The 21617-nt window shown below is 35.3% G+C and overlaps 1 protein-coding gene across 4 annotated transcripts; it reads right to left on the bottom strand.

Moving 5' to 3' along the window:
* Positions 1-2041: 2041 nt before the first annotated feature.
* Positions 2042-21170, bottom strand: SEU1 (transcriptional corepressor SEU1). 4 transcript variants are annotated; one of them, XM_069298665.1, is made up of 12 exons: positions 21042-21170; positions 20734-20895; positions 20268-20651; positions 14940-16394; positions 14685-14804; positions 14411-14459; positions 14018-14235; positions 13826-13894; positions 9634-9731; positions 8408-8501; positions 5250-5319; positions 2042-3949 (listed from the first exon to the last, which is right to left on the bottom strand). In XM_069298665.1, exons 4-12 carry the CDS (start codon positions 15933-15935, stop codon positions 2967-2969), a joined length of 2697 nt encoding a protein of 898 aa, XP_069154766.1. In that variant the 5' UTR covers positions 15936-16394; positions 20268-20651; positions 20734-20895; positions 21042-21170; the 3' UTR covers positions 2042-2966. The 4 variants fall into 4 exon arrangements, with proteins under 4 accessions (XP_069154766.1, XP_069154768.1, XP_010322948.1 ...); XM_069298667.1 differs by lacking the exons at positions 20268-20651; positions 20734-20895; positions 21042-21170 and adding exons at positions 16558-16628; positions 16733-16862; XM_010324646.4 differs by lacking the exons at positions 20268-20651; positions 20734-20895; positions 21042-21170 and adding an exon at positions 16667-16796.
* Between the last annotated feature and the right edge of the window lie 447 nt (positions 21171-21617).

The raw sequence follows: 21617 nt of genomic DNA, 5'->3' as shown, positions 1-21617 counted from the left end.
AATGGTTAAACTGGATATAGCTTTGTAGAACATTTTCTTGAATTTTTTTGTCACAAATGGAGCATTGCTATTGATACACTTATGTGAAGATTGACTTTATTGTTAGCTAGTGGAATTTCATCATCATTTCTTGTGCTTAGCATGATCCAGAAAAAGAAGTGTATAATAAACTTATCTCTTGGTGAAGTTCCAGTATTATATGTGAAGATCTACTTTTTGATGCATAATTGATTTGGCTGATCTTCGAGGGAAAAATACACGCTTAAATTCTTGGGTTTGTGAACTATAATTTCATTACTGCAGGGCCTCGAGCCTCCGGAGGTGGTGGTGAGGGGGGGAGGGTATCAGGGCAAATGTCTCGAGCCTTTGGGGGGGGGGAGGGGGGGGGTTCGGGTTAAGTGCCTCGAGCCTTCGAGGGTGGGGTGGGGGGTTTCGGGTAAAATATGAATTAACTAAATAATATATTTCTTCTAGGATAACCAGCTTCAGACTTTGTATTTTGGTTCTAATATAGTGGCAAAGTTTAGATCCTTGTTGTGCTATGTCTCTTTCTACAATATACAGTTAAGTGAGTGTATGCCTAGACACGATGAATCTCCTTATTGATAACTTTGCAATCAGATGCCTTTTGCCTGTAAACGCATCTTCATTGAATTCTACATATTCACAGATTTTCTTATAGAAGTCGCATTAGATATGCAGGTAAAAATTATTATGTGAAAAGAAGACATTCTCATATACGAGAAACAGAATGAATCTGTAAAAAAGATTCCACCAACTTTAATGTCTTTGTTAGATAAATATACTTCTATATTTAAGTTCGTAGAGCCTTACAAATAGATATTTTTGCATCTCCAAAAAGAAAAAGCATAGGCAAAATGGCATAACAGGCATGCTAAACGCCATATAATGTATGTTGATATTCTATGGCTAAAGGCGTCTGAAAAGTGAGAGATTCGTTTGAGCAACTTCTATGAATCTTGTTGAGCCAACATCTATGTTATTGTTGGCAGCTCTTGCTCTATTTCCAAAACAAGTTAGAATTATACCCTTAAAATCTCTATGTTACGAGCAACTCTTCAATATACTATTTAATGAGTATCTGATTTTTACACCACCAGTTATGTTTTCATCATGAACTAAGGTGATTCATCCTAATCTATTATCCAAAAAGTAGCGGGTCTATTCTTAGCTATTTCAAATTATGAGATGTTACATCTTAGAGGTAAAAATAAGATGAGATGTGAGAAATAATATTGTAGTGTATAATGAGATAAGTGTAGTGAAAGAGAAAATTGAGATTAAGAAAATACTCCAACTCTTCAACTATATTCACTATAGAAAAGTGATTAGTTATATGTTGAAAAAAGTGAAGTTGTTTTGAGTTGTAGGATGTTGTTGGGCGAACCCTTCTAGATGTTTCGACGCTTGATTCTCGAATAGGATTGAATCTAAGATGAATGCTTGATTTACGTTATGGAAGAAAGACATGTATATGTGATATTATATATGAAATGAACTAAAGATATATTTTTCTAGGGGATTCTAATAGACTAGGAGTCCTTCCAGCCCCTTGTGACTGTAAATTGAATGAATAAACGGATGAAATCAAGACATAATTCAACTAACAGTTCAAACCAAGAACAACGTAGCTTCCTTGTACAATAGTTCTCTCTCTCTCTCTGAGAGAGTTATTGGGAAGCATTCTCTCTGCCCTTTCGTATCTGACCCTGACCGACGCTCTCGTCGTCCAAGTCCGCATACCTCTTAAACAGTCTATTTGGTTTTTAAACGCGATCTATTTAACTGATTAACTGTGAACTACGTGGGACTTGATTCTTTTTTAGAAGGTACGTAGGCAGCTCTGCTGTTGTATCTTGAAAGGACAAATCAAGAATATTATGATACCACCACAACATCAATCCCTATGAAATAGTTAACCCATTTGCACAGAGAAGCTATGATAATGTGGGAGGAGGATGAAGTTGAAGTGATGAGAAAGAAAGAAAACTTGCAATATGCTGTGGTAGGAAAGTTTTCATCAAAGAATTGTGTATACTGAGAACTAAAAGGTGAATACCCGTATGCAAAGGGTTTTCAGCACCCTATGCAAATGAACTCTCCCTTAATCATATATTGAGACTCTCATTGAAGCATCCTTAACAGTAGCACGACCTCCCCTTGCACTAAAATAAAAGAAAAATAAGGCCACTCCAGAAAGCCAAAAACAACTCACAGATGTAGTTCCATTTTTTCTAGCAAAAACATGAGCAACTGGCTGGCTCTTTCTACTTTGTCAAGCAATTAGAACAAAAATCTGTCTTGAGTTTAAAAACAAACTAGCATTTCCTAATCAACAGATTGATAGAAATACTTCAAATTATCCCCCTTAAAAATTGCAATGCTAAATCAATTCCTTCACATATACTCCATACTAATGGATTTAATTTAATTCTTTCCCAAGCCTCGTCCTAATATTTTCCCCGTCAACCCACTCCAAATAAGCCTAACAGAAAGACAAGTAGAAAGGAGAGAAGAAATGATGACTAGACCAGCAGCTCCTAGGAACTTCTACAACTGAATCCCAACTATATACAACCGCAAGCTCTGGAGTGGTGGTGGAGATGCAGCACGATAGGGGCAATAGCTCAATCGCTACATAAACAAATGCCTCCACATGGTATAAATAGATTTAATGCAGCGGTGCATTAACCAAGCCGCTCCCTGAAGATCCCATTCAAGGAGCAGCTGTGATAAACCAGGCAAAATCAAGTTAGAAGAGATAACATTTCAGCTGTTAAGATGCCACGCTATATGTTGTCCTTCCCACTTCCCACTCAAATCAGTACAGAAGGGGCAAGCTTTAAAGCCATTTCTGCTTCAGCAACCATGGCTACTCTGATCATGCAACGCAACTCATCAAACTATCTTTGCAGCAGAACATAAACTTGCCAACCTAAACCTTTTTAAGGAGATGTTTTCCAGTCAAACTGAAGGTTGTTAAAACCGTTGACTGCTTCTAGACCACTAAGCAGTTGGTTTCCCAGATCTTGTTGCTGTTGACTCATGTTGCGTTCTCTCGCCATTGTAATGCCCCCTAATCCATTCATGACTGAAGGGTTATTACCCAATGCAGCTCGCATTCCATTAACCATTGCAGCTTGGCCCAGTCCGTTGTTCATACTCCCGAATCCAGCACCAACGCCTGTACTGTTAGCATTGGCTGTCCCATTCCTAACAAGGCAATTGCTTCCATTGAGAAGAGAATTATTACTTGTTGCCAACATCCCATGTCCATTTTTCATATCATTCCCAATAATACCATTACCTACCATGCCACTGCCACCGAGCTGTGAAGACATCATCATTTCATGTATAATCTTTTGTACAGAACTCTGAGAGTCATTAGCATCCACATCATTCGAATGGGCTGGTTGCTGCATTGAGATTTTTGGGGAATTTGCCGAGTTCATATGCTGCACTGATGATAAGCCACTGTGTGAAGCTTGTGGTGTATTGTTGGATGACGATGGTGTTGGAGATTGGAATTGAGAAGAGTTGGGTTGAGACTGAGGCATTGTACTTGAAGAATTGGGTGAAGGCATTTGGACAGTATTTCCTGAGTAGGTACCACTTCCACCATTCATTGGATTTTGTTGCCTGGAGTTCATGGAATTTTGGTGCAGTAATCCGACAACAGTACCACTAGACGAAGTAGCAGGTACTCGGTTCACTGAGTTGTGTACATTCGACATACCATTGCTCAAAGGTAGTGGCGGTACACCAGGCTGTGAAGTCGTCTCATGGTTAGAGCTACTGACTATTTGATGTGTATGTTGCTGCTGTTGTTGCTGCTGCTGTGGCTGCTGAGTCTGATCCTCAATTGATTGAACTGGACCTTGTACTCCAGCTGAAGTGCCGTTCCTACGAGGAAACTTAGCCAAGCTCTCTGGAAAATTAAGAGATGGGCACAATGTCAACTGTAAGAATAACATGAAAAACATAAAACGCCAGGAGAGATAATCAACACTAGATGAAAATAAAAAAGGTTCATCGCGCACAAGTTGAATATCTACTCCAACTTATCAATTAAGCCGCGCACAAGTTGAATATCTACTCCAACTTATCAATTAAGCGCACACAAAAATGGTCACAGGTTGAGAGGATAACACTGGGCAGACATAAAAATTGTTTAATGATAAGTTGAGCTCCCACTCTTTTACCCCCACAAATTAAATTTTGTTTGATTACCGCTTGACTCATGAATGTTGGGGAAACACTTCCCCACTTATCCGGTCTTCTGGGATTTAAATGTCACAGCAAACTCCAAAGCACAAAGAGTTAGCACTAAGATATGAAACACCAAATCCTCATTATCGAAAAAGACTAAAGACAGAATCCAGATTGCCACTAGGAATAGTGATATATTGCAGGGCGAACGAGGAAATTGATAAGAAATTCAGGGGGAGAACTGTGCTACTGGATCATGAGCACCAGAGAGAAAATTAATTGGACATTATGTCAACATAAAAGTGAGCCTTAGTTTGCAAGAGTTTAGTGTCCTACTCTCTTGTCCCCCACGTTCATTCATATTGTGAGGCTCAAGTTATTACATGACAGATATATTACCAACAAATTTGACTAAAGATGCAACAGAATTTGCTTTGGCCCATGAGTTCCCTAATCAGATACAATGGATTGTATTTTCCATCCCCGGAAGCAATTTCATAGTAAAACCAAACATGGAGCTACAGCAGCCTACCCCACATCACGTGTTGTATCACCTTTCCCATTAAACCAAATCCCTGGGACACCTTTAAATGACAATCAGATGCCACGTTGTGATTGTGAAAATAGGACATAATGGAAGGAAAAAAATCTAATAGAGACTATCAATTAGATGGCAATATGCCACGTTAGTAGGCTTCTTTCCTTTTCCTTGAGCTAAAGGTATATCAGAAACAGCCTCTCTACATCCCAAGGTAGGGGATTTGACGTCTGCTTTTGCCCTACCCTTCCCAGATCGCACTTGTGAAATTACACTAGGTATTTTATTGTTGTATAAAACACTCCAGATCCCACTTGTGAAATTACACTAGGTATTTGTTGATGTTGTATAAAACACTAACTTTCAGGAAAACAACCCCACTTATCCTCCTATTTTAATGAGTCATTAGTTTGTCACAAGGTCATTAAATTTGAACTGTGATAAAAGGAACTAATAGAAAGGTTAAGTATATAGAACTTACCCATGGGTCCGGTCCCTGTCTCCCTGCTATAGTCGATCAAATCTTTCATGCTATTAACCACTTCCGATATCTGCAATCCACGAAGAATACAACACATCCTTAGTGGATCACAAGCCTCTTTTAATTGAACAAATATTATAAAACAAGTGAAATATCATTTGACCAGATGTTATCACTCAAAAGCAGTAACAGTTTTATATTTGGTTTCAAAATAAAAACATTTGTGAATAAATAAGCTGAATTAGAAGAACCAAAAAACCTTGACTTCCCACAAGAACAAACATAAATGAAGTCAATTTCCGAAAGAAAGTGAAACGACCCGATCCATCATTACTAAATGCATCTCGGGCGGAGTCCCAGAAAGTCCTCAAATACGGTGCCAAATTAAAATTTGGGGCACAAGACGAAATCATTTAAATTTGAAACTGATCCGGTCTGACGCGGAGGTTCGTCATAGCAGGAAGCCTCCCGCTATGGCAGCGCCCTGGAAGAATCAGACCCTAATTAAGCGCCGTCATTTATTTTACCTCTCACTTTCCAGGGAGAAAACATACGAGCATTACTCCCAAAATCTCCCTAAGCCATTCGAAGCCCGAGAACAATAGAGGAGAGGATTTTCAGTGCAAAGAAGGTTAAAACCCAAGAAATTTCCGGTCCACATTCATCATGATTCGCCCCAAGAATCGGAAAGCTTGCATTCAAAGTTCTTCCACAGTTGTTTGACGCGCAGGTAGACTAGGTTTTCCTAACTGAGTAGTTAGATCTATTTTCACTAAGATAATATCTCGTAGATTGTCGGGAGATTTCATGTATAGGCCTTAAGGCACAGAGTCAAGATGGTTGAAGTATGATTAGTTGTGGTTAGGCTGATGATGGACTTGATCAGTTATTGTTGGCATATTGATGGTTGTTGGGTGTAATCTTGGGGGATAACTGTGGGTGGTCGCATTGTGATCAAGAGCTATTCAGGAAGAAATCATCTCTCGTAGGAAATGGTTGTTTATTCCGTTTATGCTATATGTGCTTGTTAACTACTTTATTAGTAATGCATGCATGTATATAATTAGGGAAATTGTGATCAAGAGCTGTTCGGGAAGAAATTATCAATTGCTTGCAATAAATGTGTTACTTGAATGTACAAGTGTGGTAGCTATTGTGTGTTGATGTTGGATTGGTACAACACTAGTATGTATACTTATACATATATTATTGAATCAAGTACCATGCTGATACATATATTATTATTGGATCAGGTACCACGGCGGTACATACATTACTATTGGATTGGGTACCACGTTGATATATATCATATATTACTATAGCATAAAAGCATCTGAGTCGCGTCTCTTCGGTTTTTAAGTCTTAGATACTGCAATGGACATTCTTGTTTGAATGTACCATCAGTCTTCAGACTTGATAGTACAGTCATAGCCTAAATATGGACGGGATGCGATTCGACGTGCATACGTTAAGCATATAGTCTGAGTAGCAATTGTTCACTTCTTAGCGCTTAGGCCACTTACCTAAAGTAAGTTTTTCGCTCTTTTCCTCTTACATAACAACGATGGAGGAGTACCACGTCAGTACACTAACAGTTCGTGTGGGGATTTCAAGAAGAGAACCAAATTTACTTCTTTGTCAAGTTTTGCACTTCTCAAGCTCTTGGAGGACACCAGAATGCTCATAAGCGTGAAAGAGCCGCTTCTCGCCGTAATATGTTCTAGATGGTTATGGGTTGTCCCGTGAGAGGGCGAGGTTAAATTATCGTGTTTTAGTTATATTCGGCCTTGAGTGGCCAGGTTGGGTTATTGAAATGTCGGGGTGCTCTTTGCGCAGGTTGCGATAGCAAGTAAAATTGGGTAGAAGATAATTGGGGTATCCAGTATCCTAGTGGTTCGAGTATTGGGAAGATGTCATGAATGAGGTGTGATGGGTAGAGAATGCTAATTATGGATGAAAACTGCTATTTTTCAATTGTGCGTATAATTGTACGTCTCTATTTCGATAAGGGTGATTGTTTGTTCATGTTTCCGTACAATTGGGGCAATGTAAGGTAAGGAGTTGGCATGAGAGCTTGAGGGGAAATAGTAAATTGAGTAACAAAATTAATAATGACTAATGTATAAAAGGGGGTTAGGTTATGATTGAATGTGATGGTGGAATGAGTAAGGAGGTTGAAGTTGGAGCAAAAGGAGGATGGAAGACTTGAGGTGACTTGTGTGAGTCCTAAAGCATGTTGTTTCATTTCCTAATCTTTATTTATTTGCATTATATTATGTGGTGGATTCCAATTGACCGATACTACTCTTGATATGTCATTCAGCACGGTTTGGTACTTTGGTTGCAGCATTCAGTAAATTTTCTTAGCTAAAAACGATGATGATCTCCGACAACTATTATGTCTCTTCCTTATGGTGGGGCAGTGTCTCATTTTCTTTTATAGATTGTACTCTCTTAGTAATCTTGTACATGTTTAGACTAGTTTGTTGGGAGGATTTTTTGGTTGTTTGTAAAGAGAGATTCTTTATATTCGATATTTTATGGTGATCTCAAAGTATTAAAGAGATTTCCTATGTTTTTAAAAATTTATGCATTGTAGTTTTATATTGGGTGGTAAGGATTCTCCTAGCTAGATGTTAGAAAAGATGCCCGCACGGCTTGGTGGGCTGGGTCAACAGTAGGAAAACATTACACCATATATTTGTATCCCAAGAAAAAAGCTGAAGCATTATACATGAGTTAATTATACGTGTTATTAAAAGGAATCTCAAAATCACAACATTAACAGCCATCTCTAACCTGCTGGCTGTTAAAAGATTTGAGTTTGTCTCCGTTTTCAAGTCTGCTGTGAAAACAGCGGGACAACATATGGAAAGAAATGAACTGAAGACAGGTCGATAGAACTAATTGACTTTTAAATCAAACATAAGGGCATCTCCGATCGTATTCTCAATTTTACTCTCCTGATATTAGCGTTCTCTATCTTTCTAGACAATCAACTCCAACCCAAATCTCTATTTTACACCCTAACAATCACATCTAGTGATTCAATAGACACACGAGGACTATTTCCACGGCTGAAACGAAAACCTGCATCAGGGACAGAAAAGGAAGGGGGGGGGGGGGGGGGGGGATCTATGTCAGAACAAGGTACATACCTGTAGGCATCTCACATATCTCTTTGTATATCCTAAATCATTTACTAACGGAACTTCCAAAGCTTTCGCTAACTGACGAGCTGAAGCAACAAACCTGAGGCGCAATTAGAAGTCAAAATTACAAAACAACTCATACCTCGAAAGCCAAATAAAGGAACACATGATGATAGCAGATACACAATCTTAATAAAATCTCAAGAATCAAGAAATCTCTATACATAAGTTCACAACTGAATGCTTACATAGATCGCTTATGACTTTTCCAAAGGGCATGCACATCTTTACATCCCTCGTTCCACTACCCACAGCTCCTGAGATTAATGTTATTCCATGGGAAGAAGATTTATTCCTCTTCCTTTTGTAGGTTCAGAGACCAGATGACATCCCTAGCTCCTACCCCTCCTCCCATATGTCACCATCACACTGAAGCAAACTAATTGGAGAAGTTTGAGCATGAGAGGACTAGAATTTAAATCAACAAACCCACGGGTCACAGTCAACATCCTCAACCCACACCCCAAAACCATGACTCTCCAAAGTTCAATTTTCCGTAACCAAAAAAAAAAGTCTCAAAAGAAGGTAAGACGTCCATGCACCTAAACACAACATTGTGGTAAAATATTTATCAGCTAGACATTCCTAATCATGTTTCAAGAGCTTGAGCTTCTAAGGCAACAGTATGACAAATTAATCATACTCCATTACACTAAATTCTAAGCTACGGCACCCGACAACGGTAAACGAGAAAACATGTACCCAGCAAATCACTGAATCAAATGAACTTCAGCTTTAAGAAAATTATTGGATTGCCAAAAGCTTACTAGGGCAACTCATTGGTAGAACATCTTACCTTAGCATCCAGAGGCTAACCTAAGATAAGAAAGGCAACAGCACCAGTAAAGACCATAAAAGCTCAATACCAAAAACAGAGCTGTATAAAATGTGAATTACAAATAAATCCTATCTCATTATCACTGCCCACTAATGAAGGCGATCTAATAATTGGGCACAGCTAACTTCTTAATAAAAAGGGTTAGATATCTAAAATAGAAATTTCTAGGCAACAACGAGCATTAAACAAAGTTAGTCTACTGCTAACCTCTTAAAAATGAGAGTTAGATATGCTAAATAGAAATTGTAAGGCAACAAAACCATAAAACAATGTTATGGAACATTGCCAACCCAATACTTAGAATAAACGCCATAATGCAAGTATCTGGACTTACATATTGCAATTATTCTGCAACTCAGAAACAGACGCACTAGATGAGGCATTTTGGGTGGCGGCCTGGTACTTTTGAGCTGCAGCACCAAGTTGAGTAACCTGTACAGCATATCAAAACAATAGAAGGCAAATCAGATTATCAGAATTGATTCAATATCTCTTACCTTATATGCAACATCAACACTCAAAAGCTAAAACAACATCCAGCTAACATAAAAAAAAAAAATTCTAAAACAACTACATGCCACAGAAGTACCATCAAACGCAATAAATTGAGAACTACTTCAAAGAGACATCCTAAAGTAGAAAACCTGATTCACTCGCCGTCAATGTTATCAAAAGTGCAAAAAATCTCTCAAGTCATTGGTGTTTTAAGTGCAAAGAGTAAATAAAGTGTGGGCTTTATTGAGAAAAAGCGCAAATGGAGAAAACATATATATAGAAAAATTATTTATTTATTTATTCATTTTTTAATGACTATGGTGTACGGACCAGCTTTCTCGCACCTCAACTAATCCCACGGGATACCTGCCACCTCCAACTAGCAACAGGTAGGTCCACCAAGGCTAGGACAGACTCCACTAAGTTTTGAACTTAAGACTTCAGTATTCTCAACCACTTCATTGACCACTAGAGACCACACCCTTTGGGTGCTATGTGTGTGTGTGTGTGTGTGTATAAATCAAAGCTAATAATTATAAGCATGAATAAAAAATATATGGCCAAAGAAATTGACTATTTTACAATAAAGCAAAATATCAATGGTTTAACGTCGCCCCTTCAAGAAATTTTCATTCACAAGGAAAAGTGTCTTGGAGCCGTGATGACAACACAGAAGTGCACATTAAGTGAGGTGAATCACTCAACGCGTTTTAAGGCTTGTTTCGCTTAAGTGTGGCTTTGATAACACTACTCACCATGCACAAGATCTCTGAAAAATATTGTACTAACTGCCTAAAACAAGAAAGATTTACACACACACGTACACAAGTATCAAGTTCATATGTGTACACACGCATGAGCACACTTGCATAAAGTTCTTTAATGGACCTAATGTGTGTACCTGCACATGAAAGATAGCATGAAAAACCTATGCCAGATTTTGCACAGACTTTTCAAAAATGTCAACGGATTCGTGTCGAATCTCCAAAAGTAGTGTGTTTTTGGAGATCCGACACGAGTGTGACCTCAAAATTGAAGTGTCCGCATAACTTAGACATGCGGAACAAAAGTCAATAGATCTATTAAGACAACATGCATAATTAGATGTCACCTCCAAATCAATGCTAAAATTGTTAGGTGGCACACACAGAGAGACGTTTGACCAAGCTGCTAAAAATAGCTTTCCCAAAAAAGTACTTCAAGAAAAGCAATATGTGTTTGACTGGTTCATTTTAAAGTATTTTTTCAGTATTTGATAAGCAAATTATGGTAGGTTAATCTTTCGAAAAGAAAATGCTTTTGACTATCAAATTACGAAAAGGGACAAAGACCAATGCATTGAGAAAAATTATTTTAAGCATCTATAATGAAAGACTTTGATAAAGCGGGCACTGTTATTTTGGTAACAAGAAGACATCAAAATTTTCAATAAAAAAAGTAATAGATAATCTGTGAAAATATTTAATATTAGTATAATATTAACACGATGATTTGAATATACGAAGAAATATCAAACAATTATATAATAAATAACCGTTCCTCAAATTAAATCACCATATATGGGGAACTTACCACAAAAATAACTACAATCATTCACAACAAATATTCACTACAATATATGAGGCATATTAGTAATTAATAATATTACTCTTTTTTTTAAACATACAGATAGATAAAAGACAAAAAACACTCTTACATGGGATACTATATTAAGAGTAGAAAGGAAATGGTATATCCTAAAACTAGTCATTGTTTTCTTCTATTTTTAAAAGAGAAGAAAATGGTTGTTCTATAATAAAATAGTAATAACTTAATGAGGGGACATGCTTGATAAGTATGTAGTTATGGAGATATTTTTGTTTGAAAGAAAAAATTCTACTTCGACCTTTTTTTTTCTTTTTTTCTTTTTTGAAACTAAAAAGGTTTCTGCTTCCACCTTTTTCAAGAAGCAGAAATTTTACCATGTTCCCAACAACAGAAAAACTGATTCCCTACTTAAAAGCACTTTTACTTATCGGCCGAACACTTCAAATTTCAAAACAAGTGTTTTCGGCCTCCAAGAAGCTTGCCCAAACAAGCACAAATTTATTTAAGCAACTCCTAATACAAAGATAATAGTTAAAGCATGAATCCTTTACTTGGTTATTCGAAAATGAGTTTTTATCATATGCATTTATCAGATCCTAGTTCACTATCACACACTTAAAAGCAGAAAATAAATGAAAAAACTGAAGATAGTGCAGTTCTAGGGGAAAATTAATGAGTTTTGGGTTTACCACTTCAAATCTAGCTTAGTTTTTCTTTTCTTTTAAATTAAGTTGTAGCAAATATGACACCACAAGTTCTTCACCCCGTACTTACTGCACATTGACAAACCTTGGAAACACCGAAAACCAGAAACTTGACTATTTTAGCATATTTAATTAAATGTTTCTTGGAAATCCAGACATTAACATTATTAGATAGCTAACACAGAATTTCTTTCCATTGATAGCAAACATAGAATCTTTTAAGTAAATCATCAGCATACAACAATCACATTTAAAGCTTACTTCAGTCCATGTTCCTTTACTTTGTCACTTGATTAAATTTCTAACATTTGTTTTTTTTTTGTAGCACACTTTTATCATATAGTAGTTCACTATAATACAGGCATGAAAGCCAAAACAGAAAGATAACAATCTGAAGGTCATGAATTGAATTCGGGGTTTACTAGCTTAAGTCTAGCTTTCATTTGTGTTTTGTTTTTTTCAATTGAGTTGGTCCAATTTGGTACGCCAAAATCCATCACCGTGAGAATTTGATTATAAATTTCATCAGAAAAGGACTTGTTGATATTAGGTTATTTAAGCCAGTTATGATTGAATAATATACCAAGGAATTGTTAGAATCGCAAGTGCTCATATTACAAGCACAACAATTTGACTCCTTATTCCAAATCCTCAATTTCCATTTTGAAGCCGGAGCTAATTTAAATTATACTTTGTACCCAGTGGTAACACGAATTTCTCTTGCACAACTTAGAGCATCAAAAGTCCTGTTCCATGGACCTCAGATAGCATCAACATCATCTAATAAAACTGTTCTGACTTTTTCTCTATCAAATCTTAACTACCCGTAACCATGACATATTCAAACCATTAGGCCTTGGCTAGGGTTCGAAACTTCTACCCAACACATTTCAAATTGTTCCTTGATAACAGGTTCAAAGCAGAATCTACCTTTGTTTGAACTTGAACAAAAACCAGTTTGAACAGGTGACCAAAAGAATATATTTGGTTTCAAAAACAAAATCCACCAAATACTTCAAAGAATCAACCATGCAATAGTTTTCAAAAATATCTCCCAGAGACAGATTTTCCCATAATTGAAGAGAAAAACAAATGGAAATACCATATGAACAGTCGATTCTTTCCATAAATGAACATAAATTGCGGCCACAATCTACTAAACTGGAGCTTAACTCATAAAAAACAGTTTAGATCAATCTGTCCAGCAGCCCTTACCGTTTCAATATCCCGAGATGAGGATAGAGAATAAGATGCTTCTAAACCGTTCTATATTGCTAAGAAGAAGAAACAGGTAACTTTTGAAATTAGAGAACACATATGCAACTGAAATCTTGTACTTCCATCTATATTGAGCTTGTACCAACAGACAAGAAAAGGAAATAGTGACCATATAAATACTAACACGCCCATATACTCTCACCAATTACTTAAATAATGTTAATAATAAATATCAATCACACTGAATTAGCACATAGTTCCAGGTCAATGAAACAAAAAGGCTTCTGCCATAGCAGGAGTGGCAAGAAATTACTTTAAAGTCCTTTACTTCTCAAGTAGAGTTTGTAAAGCATCTTCAAATTTTTTTGAGGAAAAAATCAACCAACTTTTTTTTACCGATTTTAAACCTAGAAAACCTAAAAGTCTGCTATCATTGAAAAAAAGTGTATGATTCAAATCACAGTTGAAGCATGACTACATAACACATCCGTGGAATGGCAGTTGAAAGGTAAAATTGTAAACCTGAGGTATCAACAATCTTCTAGGGATAAGCTCCTCATGACGTCGTGCACAAAATTCCCAAGAAACTATCTGCCAAATAGATACAAAACGAATCCAGATCAAACGAATGATAGCATTAAATACCATGTTAGGTCTCAACTGCCCATGAATAATCACTTCACTAAATATAAAACTATCAGCTCTTGAATTAACCTTCAAATCAGGTTGCGAAAACACTAGGCGAAGCTGACCATCACGGACAACACGAAGTTGCTCAAAGACACTCTCCTGAATCGCTTTTGCGTAATCTAGGACTATTTGCCCAGATGAATTCTGATATTCACGAGGCATATCGACATAGAGAAGTTCTTCCAAAGTGCCACTTTCATACTTTATCTTGAATAGCCTAGGCAAGACCTCGGCAGTCGCTTCTGAGAAAAAAGAGTTGAGATGTATCAGATGTTGAAACAGAATAATCAGCTGAGAGGATAACCAAATAAATAAAGATGAATTAATTAAAGAAAGAGTTCTGTAAAGCCACAAAGTTTGTTAAGTCCTTCTAGGACCAAAAGATAATTCAAGAGCTTGATGCTGCAAGGAACATACCGAACCCACGGCCTGGCTTTCGGCTGCATATTTCGCAGTGCCACACATCCTGCAAATTACACAATATTGATCAAAGACAAAAAAACTAATTTGTTAACAGTTGTTCTACAGTTAATCAGCAGCATTTATAGAACGACCTAAAAGGAATATCTGAGCTAAATATAATGCTAAACTTGCAGCATAATAGTTATTACAACTCCATTTTCATTTGATGGGAGAGCAAAAAAACATTACAAAAACAAAAACGTAAATAGCTTCCACATAAGCAGTGAACCTGAGGAAAAACTCCAGTAGTCTGCCGACCACTTCCATACATAGAGACACACCATTTTTTCTTGGCATTGGGAGCGAAATACTCGGCAACAAATTTCCTCCAGAACTCAATGTTATTGTCCTATAAAGAAGGTAGAGCAATTTGTTAGGGAAAAAAATTGATATAAAACCTACTTTTTCATTATCTGGGCAGGCTGTGGGGTAGGGTGTAGTGCATAGATGACACACAATGGTATAATTGACCCATTCTTCTTACTTCGGGTCTATGTTGTTGCTGATATATATAATGAGTCAGCCGACGGGCACACATCCCGGGCTCATATACTGCCTTTACTGGAGGTCTGACAGCAAGGTTCTGTGGTTGAAATTGTTGTTGTAATGGGTTTCGTTGTTGAGGGGCTGTCTTCAAGAGCTGATGATGATGCTGGAACTGCATTAGCCTCTGCTGATGCAAAAGCTGTGCAGCAGCAGCAGCTTGAGGGGACTGCCTGGACATCTGAAGGAACTGCTGCTGCTGTTGCTGATGTAGAAATAACGATGGGTCTGATTGTTGTTGTTCTACTTTTACAGGCGCAAGACCTCTCATACTTTGAACCTGTTGTGGTTCCATTTTTACAGGTGCCAAGTTTCGCAGAGCTTGCAACTGCTGCGGTGTTTGATCATTAGTCACCTGTGTCTCCATTTTGACAGGTGCTAATCCACCACGCATGGATTGAAAATGATGCTGCTGTTGCTGTGTTTGGGAATTGATAGGGGAAGAAAACTGCTGCAATTGTTGATTATGTTGAACATTCTGGGAATCAAGCTGTTGGGATCGTTGTTGGTCAGTCAACATGTGGTTACCAGAGGGGTTAGGAAACTGCTGTCCTTGAACTTGACTGCTATTTGGATTTGTCGCCATGGCTGATGACATAAATGATGTTGAAGGAGCACTAAAACCCATCCCATTTCCTACACCAGAAAGTGGATCAGTCTCGGCCCCATGATCAACAGGACCACGCTGAGAATTTCCAGGTCCAGCCAGCCCTGCATTAGGACCTCCATTTGCAAAGGACTGATGTGAAACATTGGGAGCATTCCCTAGCATATTCATGTTACCAAACATAGTCCGAGGAGAAACCATAGAAGGGAAACCACCTGGTGAAGGCATTGACCCCCCTTGACCACCCATTACACCGGAATTTGTTCGCAGTAATGAAGAAGGTACTGGTTGGGAACCTCCAAGTGAATTAGGAGGCCCTGTTGGAACCATTTTTCCCCAAGAAGTACACAATCTATGAACACTTGAGCAAATATAGAAACTTCCTAAAATGGCATAAAAGCCTCAAGTGAGTACAGAATATTCATAAAATGGCATCAAAGCCCCCACTAAGCTGAAGAAACTTCAATTGCGCTGAAGAAGAACTAGGCAGAGAACAAAGCAAACCCAATAATAGCGAGTGATTACTAGATGGATCTGAGGTACACAGAAAGTCTCCATTTTTAATCCAAAAGATGGAAGCTTGTCTTTGAAACAACTAAACCAGACTTCTTTCCGCTCAAATTTTGCTGCATCATCCACTGCACTAGTTATTCAGTTCCGTGTCAATTTTTCCCTCCCTTCCGATAAAGATAGATTAACCCTACCCAACCTTACTTTAAATCATCTAATCAGAATGTTGTTTTGCTTTAAATCATCCAACCAGAATGCTGTGCACATAAAACCCCAAATCTGAACAGTTTCAAAGACAGAAATCAAAATTCATTTCTATCCCTTTCAGAAAAACAAATTCAGAAAAAACAACAGTATCACCCAAAAACACCCAAATAAAAGAAGCTGCAATAATTGATTGAACACTAAACAAAAAAGCAAAAACAAAGCAGAAAACTTATACAATCATATGAACAATTGATCAAGCCCTAAAAAGAGTGGATCCAAAGCTCAAAATGAGCAACCTGCAGCCAGCTTTAGAAAACAAAAAGACAATTTCAACACCGACTCACCGAAGATTGAGTATATTCTTTACACGGAACTACAAAGCACAAAAAAAACACAAATTTTAGCGTCACCTTTTTTGAACTTCACTGTGCCTCCAGTAGATAGATTCAGCTTCTTAGCTGTATATTTTATTTTTTTTTGGAGAGAGAAAGTTGATGAGAGAGAAAATCTGTTTACGGACGTCAAAGTTGTATTCAATTGGATTGAATTTTCTTCTTCATTCCTCCTTTTCTTTACCAATTCTTCTCTTTCTCTCAACTATAAAACCAAGTCAAATCTCTTCTTTCTTTCTTTTGTTTTTTATTTTCTCAATTAATCGATGGCCCTAAAATTGGTATAAATTTTCATTAAGACCCTTTAACTAGGTTTATACACTTTAAGTAAAAGTATGATGTAGATAGAGTTTTTGGCTAAAAATATCCTTTAATTATACCTCAAACTTAAACTGTATCCTTAAAGTATCATTTTTAGCATAAAACATTCTTCAACTATTCCCAAACTTAAACTACATCATTAAAGTATAATTTTAGCAGAAAACATCATTTAAGTATTTGTAAGTGAACAACTTTCATTCTTTTGTTAAATATCAAGTTATCTAACGAAACAACAAAATTTATGATACATAATTTCATTACTTTCTACCAAAAGTTCTTGGAAAATATAAAAAATCTTAGACATTGTTGCTTGTGAAAACTAAAAATTATTGGAAGGTGTGAGCCTAATAATTTGCTTTGAAGTTGGAGATTGATTATTTTAAGTTTTTGACCAAACTCATTCTTAAACCATATCTCAAATTCAAACTACATCCTTAAAGTATCATTCTTATTATAAAACATTCTTCAAGTATTTTAAAATAAACAATTTTTATCCTTCTACTTAAATTTATCAGAAAACTAATTGATATATCCCACAAAAAATAAGTCGTCCCTTCCTAATTATTATTCTTAGATATGCCAAGAATATTAGTGAACTTTTTCGTAATTGAGTTAAGAATTATGCAAAACCTTTTAATTTGACCGTTTTCTATTCTTTTTTCATATAATTTTAATTTAAAATATTACTAGTTTAAATATGTTTCTTCTCAATTGAATATGCTGAAGCGACATTTATTGGAGATTTCCCCTTCTAATAATGTAGAATGAAACTCAAATATGAGACATAATCAATATTTTGGTCACTTTGATATTAGATTGACCAAAAAGTCTATTAATTTAATTGCTTAAGAAAAAAGATAAAAATAATTAATCTCCAACTTATTTCCGTTATGAAAAAGGCAAATCATGTACGCTACCTTCCAGTCATTTTTAGTTTCCATAAGCAATAGTGTCTAAGATATTCAAGAATCACGTTAACTGCTCATGTTTTCGTAATACCCCTTAGTTTTTTGACAATGTCTAACAAATAGATGAAAGTTGTTCACTTGCAAATACTTAAAGGATGTTTATAGCTAAAAATGATATTTTAAGGATGTAGTTTAAGTTAAAGGTATAGTCAAAGGATGTTTTCTGGTAAAAATAATATTTTAAGAATGTAATTTAAGTTTTGGGTATAATTAAATGTTGTTTTTAGCCAAAAACTCGATGTAGATGCATGTAAAGTGTAAAATTAAATAAAAATATTCGTTATATTATTTAAAATAATTCTTGAATAAGAAACTTTCAATAATAATAAATAGAGATGGCTAAAGGATCGATCATACGTCAATACTTGATTTACAACATTAGAGAAATTGAATGTTACTACTTGATTTTCAATATTAAACCTAAAAGACGAAAAACACAAATTACAATAATATTTAGTACTAAATGCGAATTGAGTGAAAAACAAAGTAATCAATGTGAAGTCAAAGTCGAGATAACAGAGAAACCTACCTACAGTTTTGATCGCATGAAGTTAACGAAGAGAGAAAAACAAAAATAAAAGTTCAAAGATCAAATCATCTTTTCATTTGAAACAAATATGACGTGTAAAGGCTTTGAGAGTTGGCATAATATAACTGGTTAATTAATTAATGTCGACATGATTGTGTCACACGTGCTTGTGATCAACCGGAGACGATGGAGAAAGTTTCAATGACATAAGGGGACCTTATGTGAGGTGTTTAAAATGAATATCGTGGAATTGAATGCCTAAGTAAAATTTCGTGTCAACTTTAAAGGATTTATCGGTAATTAGACTTTTCTGGTGGAGATAATAATACAAAAATACTTATATCAATAATTAAAATCAGCCAATAAAATTCAACCCTTTTTTAAAGGAACTTGTATAATTGAAATTAGCAAAAAAAAGACTAAATATCCCGATAGACCCTTATATGAGAAATTATGTAGTAAAGTCATTAAATTTATTTTGTATTGATCAATTATTCAACTTTAAAAGAAATTCTTAGAAATCACTCGATTGAAATTTTCACTAGAAAATATGACATGAAAATATTTGTGTTATGTAAATATGAATTCGACAATGAATTAAATTTTAAAAAGATCCATATCTTATATACTCTTTCTATTCTAATTAACTAAGTTTGTGAGACAAGTGTTTAAGAAAAATATCCAACTACATAATTGAGTCATATTTTTTATAATTAGCTTTTGTAAAATCATAAATATAACTTAGCAAGTAATATAATTTATTTTCTAAAATATTTAACACTTCAATAAATGAAACTGCAAAATATGAAAAAGAATTTAGACATTCATCTTGAACTTTGAACAATTCAATGATTTTGAATAATAAAACAAGTCTTAAATCAAGTTAATATGAAATAGAGGAAGTATTAGAGAAAATCCTTATTAAAAATCAAACATATATATATATATATATCAAGGAATTTATTAAATAATAGTATATATTTAATTATAAATATCTATATTATTTTATAATAATTTTATAATATCGCAAAAGATTATAAACTTTAAAGTGTAAATTTGTCTTAATAATAAATTCCTTGATAAGTAAGCATTTTTTACTTTTAATTTACACAAGTTACATCAATCTCTTTTATTGTTCTAATTAAAAAATATATGAGTTACCTTTTCAATTCTGTATCTTTTTAAAATTTCATAAATAGCATTTGATTTTCCTAATCAATACAAGAGGTTATATAATATAAAGTAAAATACTAATAGACCTTCGTCGCGCGCTCTCTTTTTTTTTTCCCTGCTCATTTTCTTCCTTTTGGTCACACTTATAAATTCTCAAAAAGATTTATAGATGAATCACTTATTTTTTTTTAATCAATCTCAAAAAAGACACATTCTTATTAATAATTTAACTTTAAAGTACTCATTTTTTTTTTATTAATTAAATGGCCAATAACCACATAACTATTTCACTCATTTACACTATAAACTTTAAAAATAAATCCATTTTAAGTAAAAGTAACTCGAGAGAATGAGTATTTCACTTTGTACATAATATCATCAAATGTATCATATACTTGAGAAAAAAAACACCAATGTGATATGTTAACTTATTAAAGTTCGAGAACAATACCTACTAAAATCTCTCTTTTCAAAAAAAAAAAAACTACAAGTGAGAGAATACATATATAGAGAGAGAGAGAAGGATATTGTGAATCCGAAAGTGTTAAAGATTTTACATTACCCGCATTGTGATTTTTGGGGAATTTGCAGAGTTCATGTGTTGCAGTGATGATAAGCCACTGTGTACAGCTTGTGGATGATGATGGTGTTGTTGGGTTGAGACTGAGGCATTGTACTTGAAGAATTAAGGGAAGGCATTTATTTGGACAGCATTTCCTGAGTAGGTACTATTTCCACCATTCATTGGATTTTGTTGCCTGGAGTTCATGGAATTTTGGTGCAGTAATTCGACAACAGTACCACTAGACGAAGTAGCAGGTACTTGGTTCACAGACTTGTTCACATTCGACATACCATGATACCATTGCTCTGTGAAAATCACGAATTTGAATCTTCGATCAATATAATCATCCTTCCAAAGCCAAAAATCGCATGACCTAGCATTCTTAAAAAAATAAAACGAATTAGTCTATGGCTCTTGAAACAACAAAATAAATCATTTAACTCTTACAAAAAGATTAACTTACCCCATAGTAAGGACAACCCCAATATCTTTTACCAGGATTTCTTTACGTCTAAGAGGTCAGCAAAGGCAAAACAAATTCATGTTTGCATCGCACCTCTTCCAATTCATGATCTTCCTCTTGCAAACAGAGCTTAGTCAAACTTTTTTCGAGCCATTGTGACACCTTAATAAAAATTACAGTGAATGAAACAACTAAAAATTAAAAAAAAATAAAATAAAATGAAATAAATAGAAACAAATCAAAATGAAAAAGAGAGAAATGAATCAAAACGAAAAAGAGATGAATAAATAATAGTAAAAAAGAGTTACCTCTTGATTCAAAAGAAGGAATTTTGAGCTATGTTTGAATTCAATTTGGGCATCAGATCTATGGTAAAAAATTAGAGTGATAGGTGGGTTATAAGATGGGAACGAGAATATAACCGTTGGGTTGATTTTTAAATTAAAATAACATTATTAGCATGTTGACGTGCCCAACTATGTGGAGCAAAACACGCCCTGGGATAGATGACTGAAGGGGTAATTAAATATATTTTTATGTGCTTAAAATGTGTAATAAATCACTCCATTAGTTAAAGCACCGAAAGCAATTTATGTCTTTTCCCTTATTTCTTTAAATCGCCACATAAAGCAAAAGTATAAATGGGTGGACGTTTATTTATCCTTATTTGTCACTAAATATTGTAATTTTTACTCCTTTTTATTTTATATCACATGCATTCTATAAATAACATTTAACTTAGTCGGACCTGACATTGAAACTATATAAATGTTCAATGAAGAATTTGTAAAGCCAATGAGAATGAATCCTACTTATGGTTTCTCGCTGATATCCTCTCTGGAGTTGCCGGCAGTAGAGACACTGGAATATATCGCTGACAAGTA

The sequence above is a fragment of the Solanum lycopersicum genome, chromosome 6 (assembly GCF_036512215.1).
Source record: "Solanum lycopersicum chromosome 6, SLM_r2.1".
Lineage (NCBI taxonomy): Eukaryota > Viridiplantae > Streptophyta > Magnoliopsida > Solanales > Solanaceae > Solanum > Solanum lycopersicum.
This window is presented reverse-complemented; position numbering and strand designations above follow the sequence as displayed.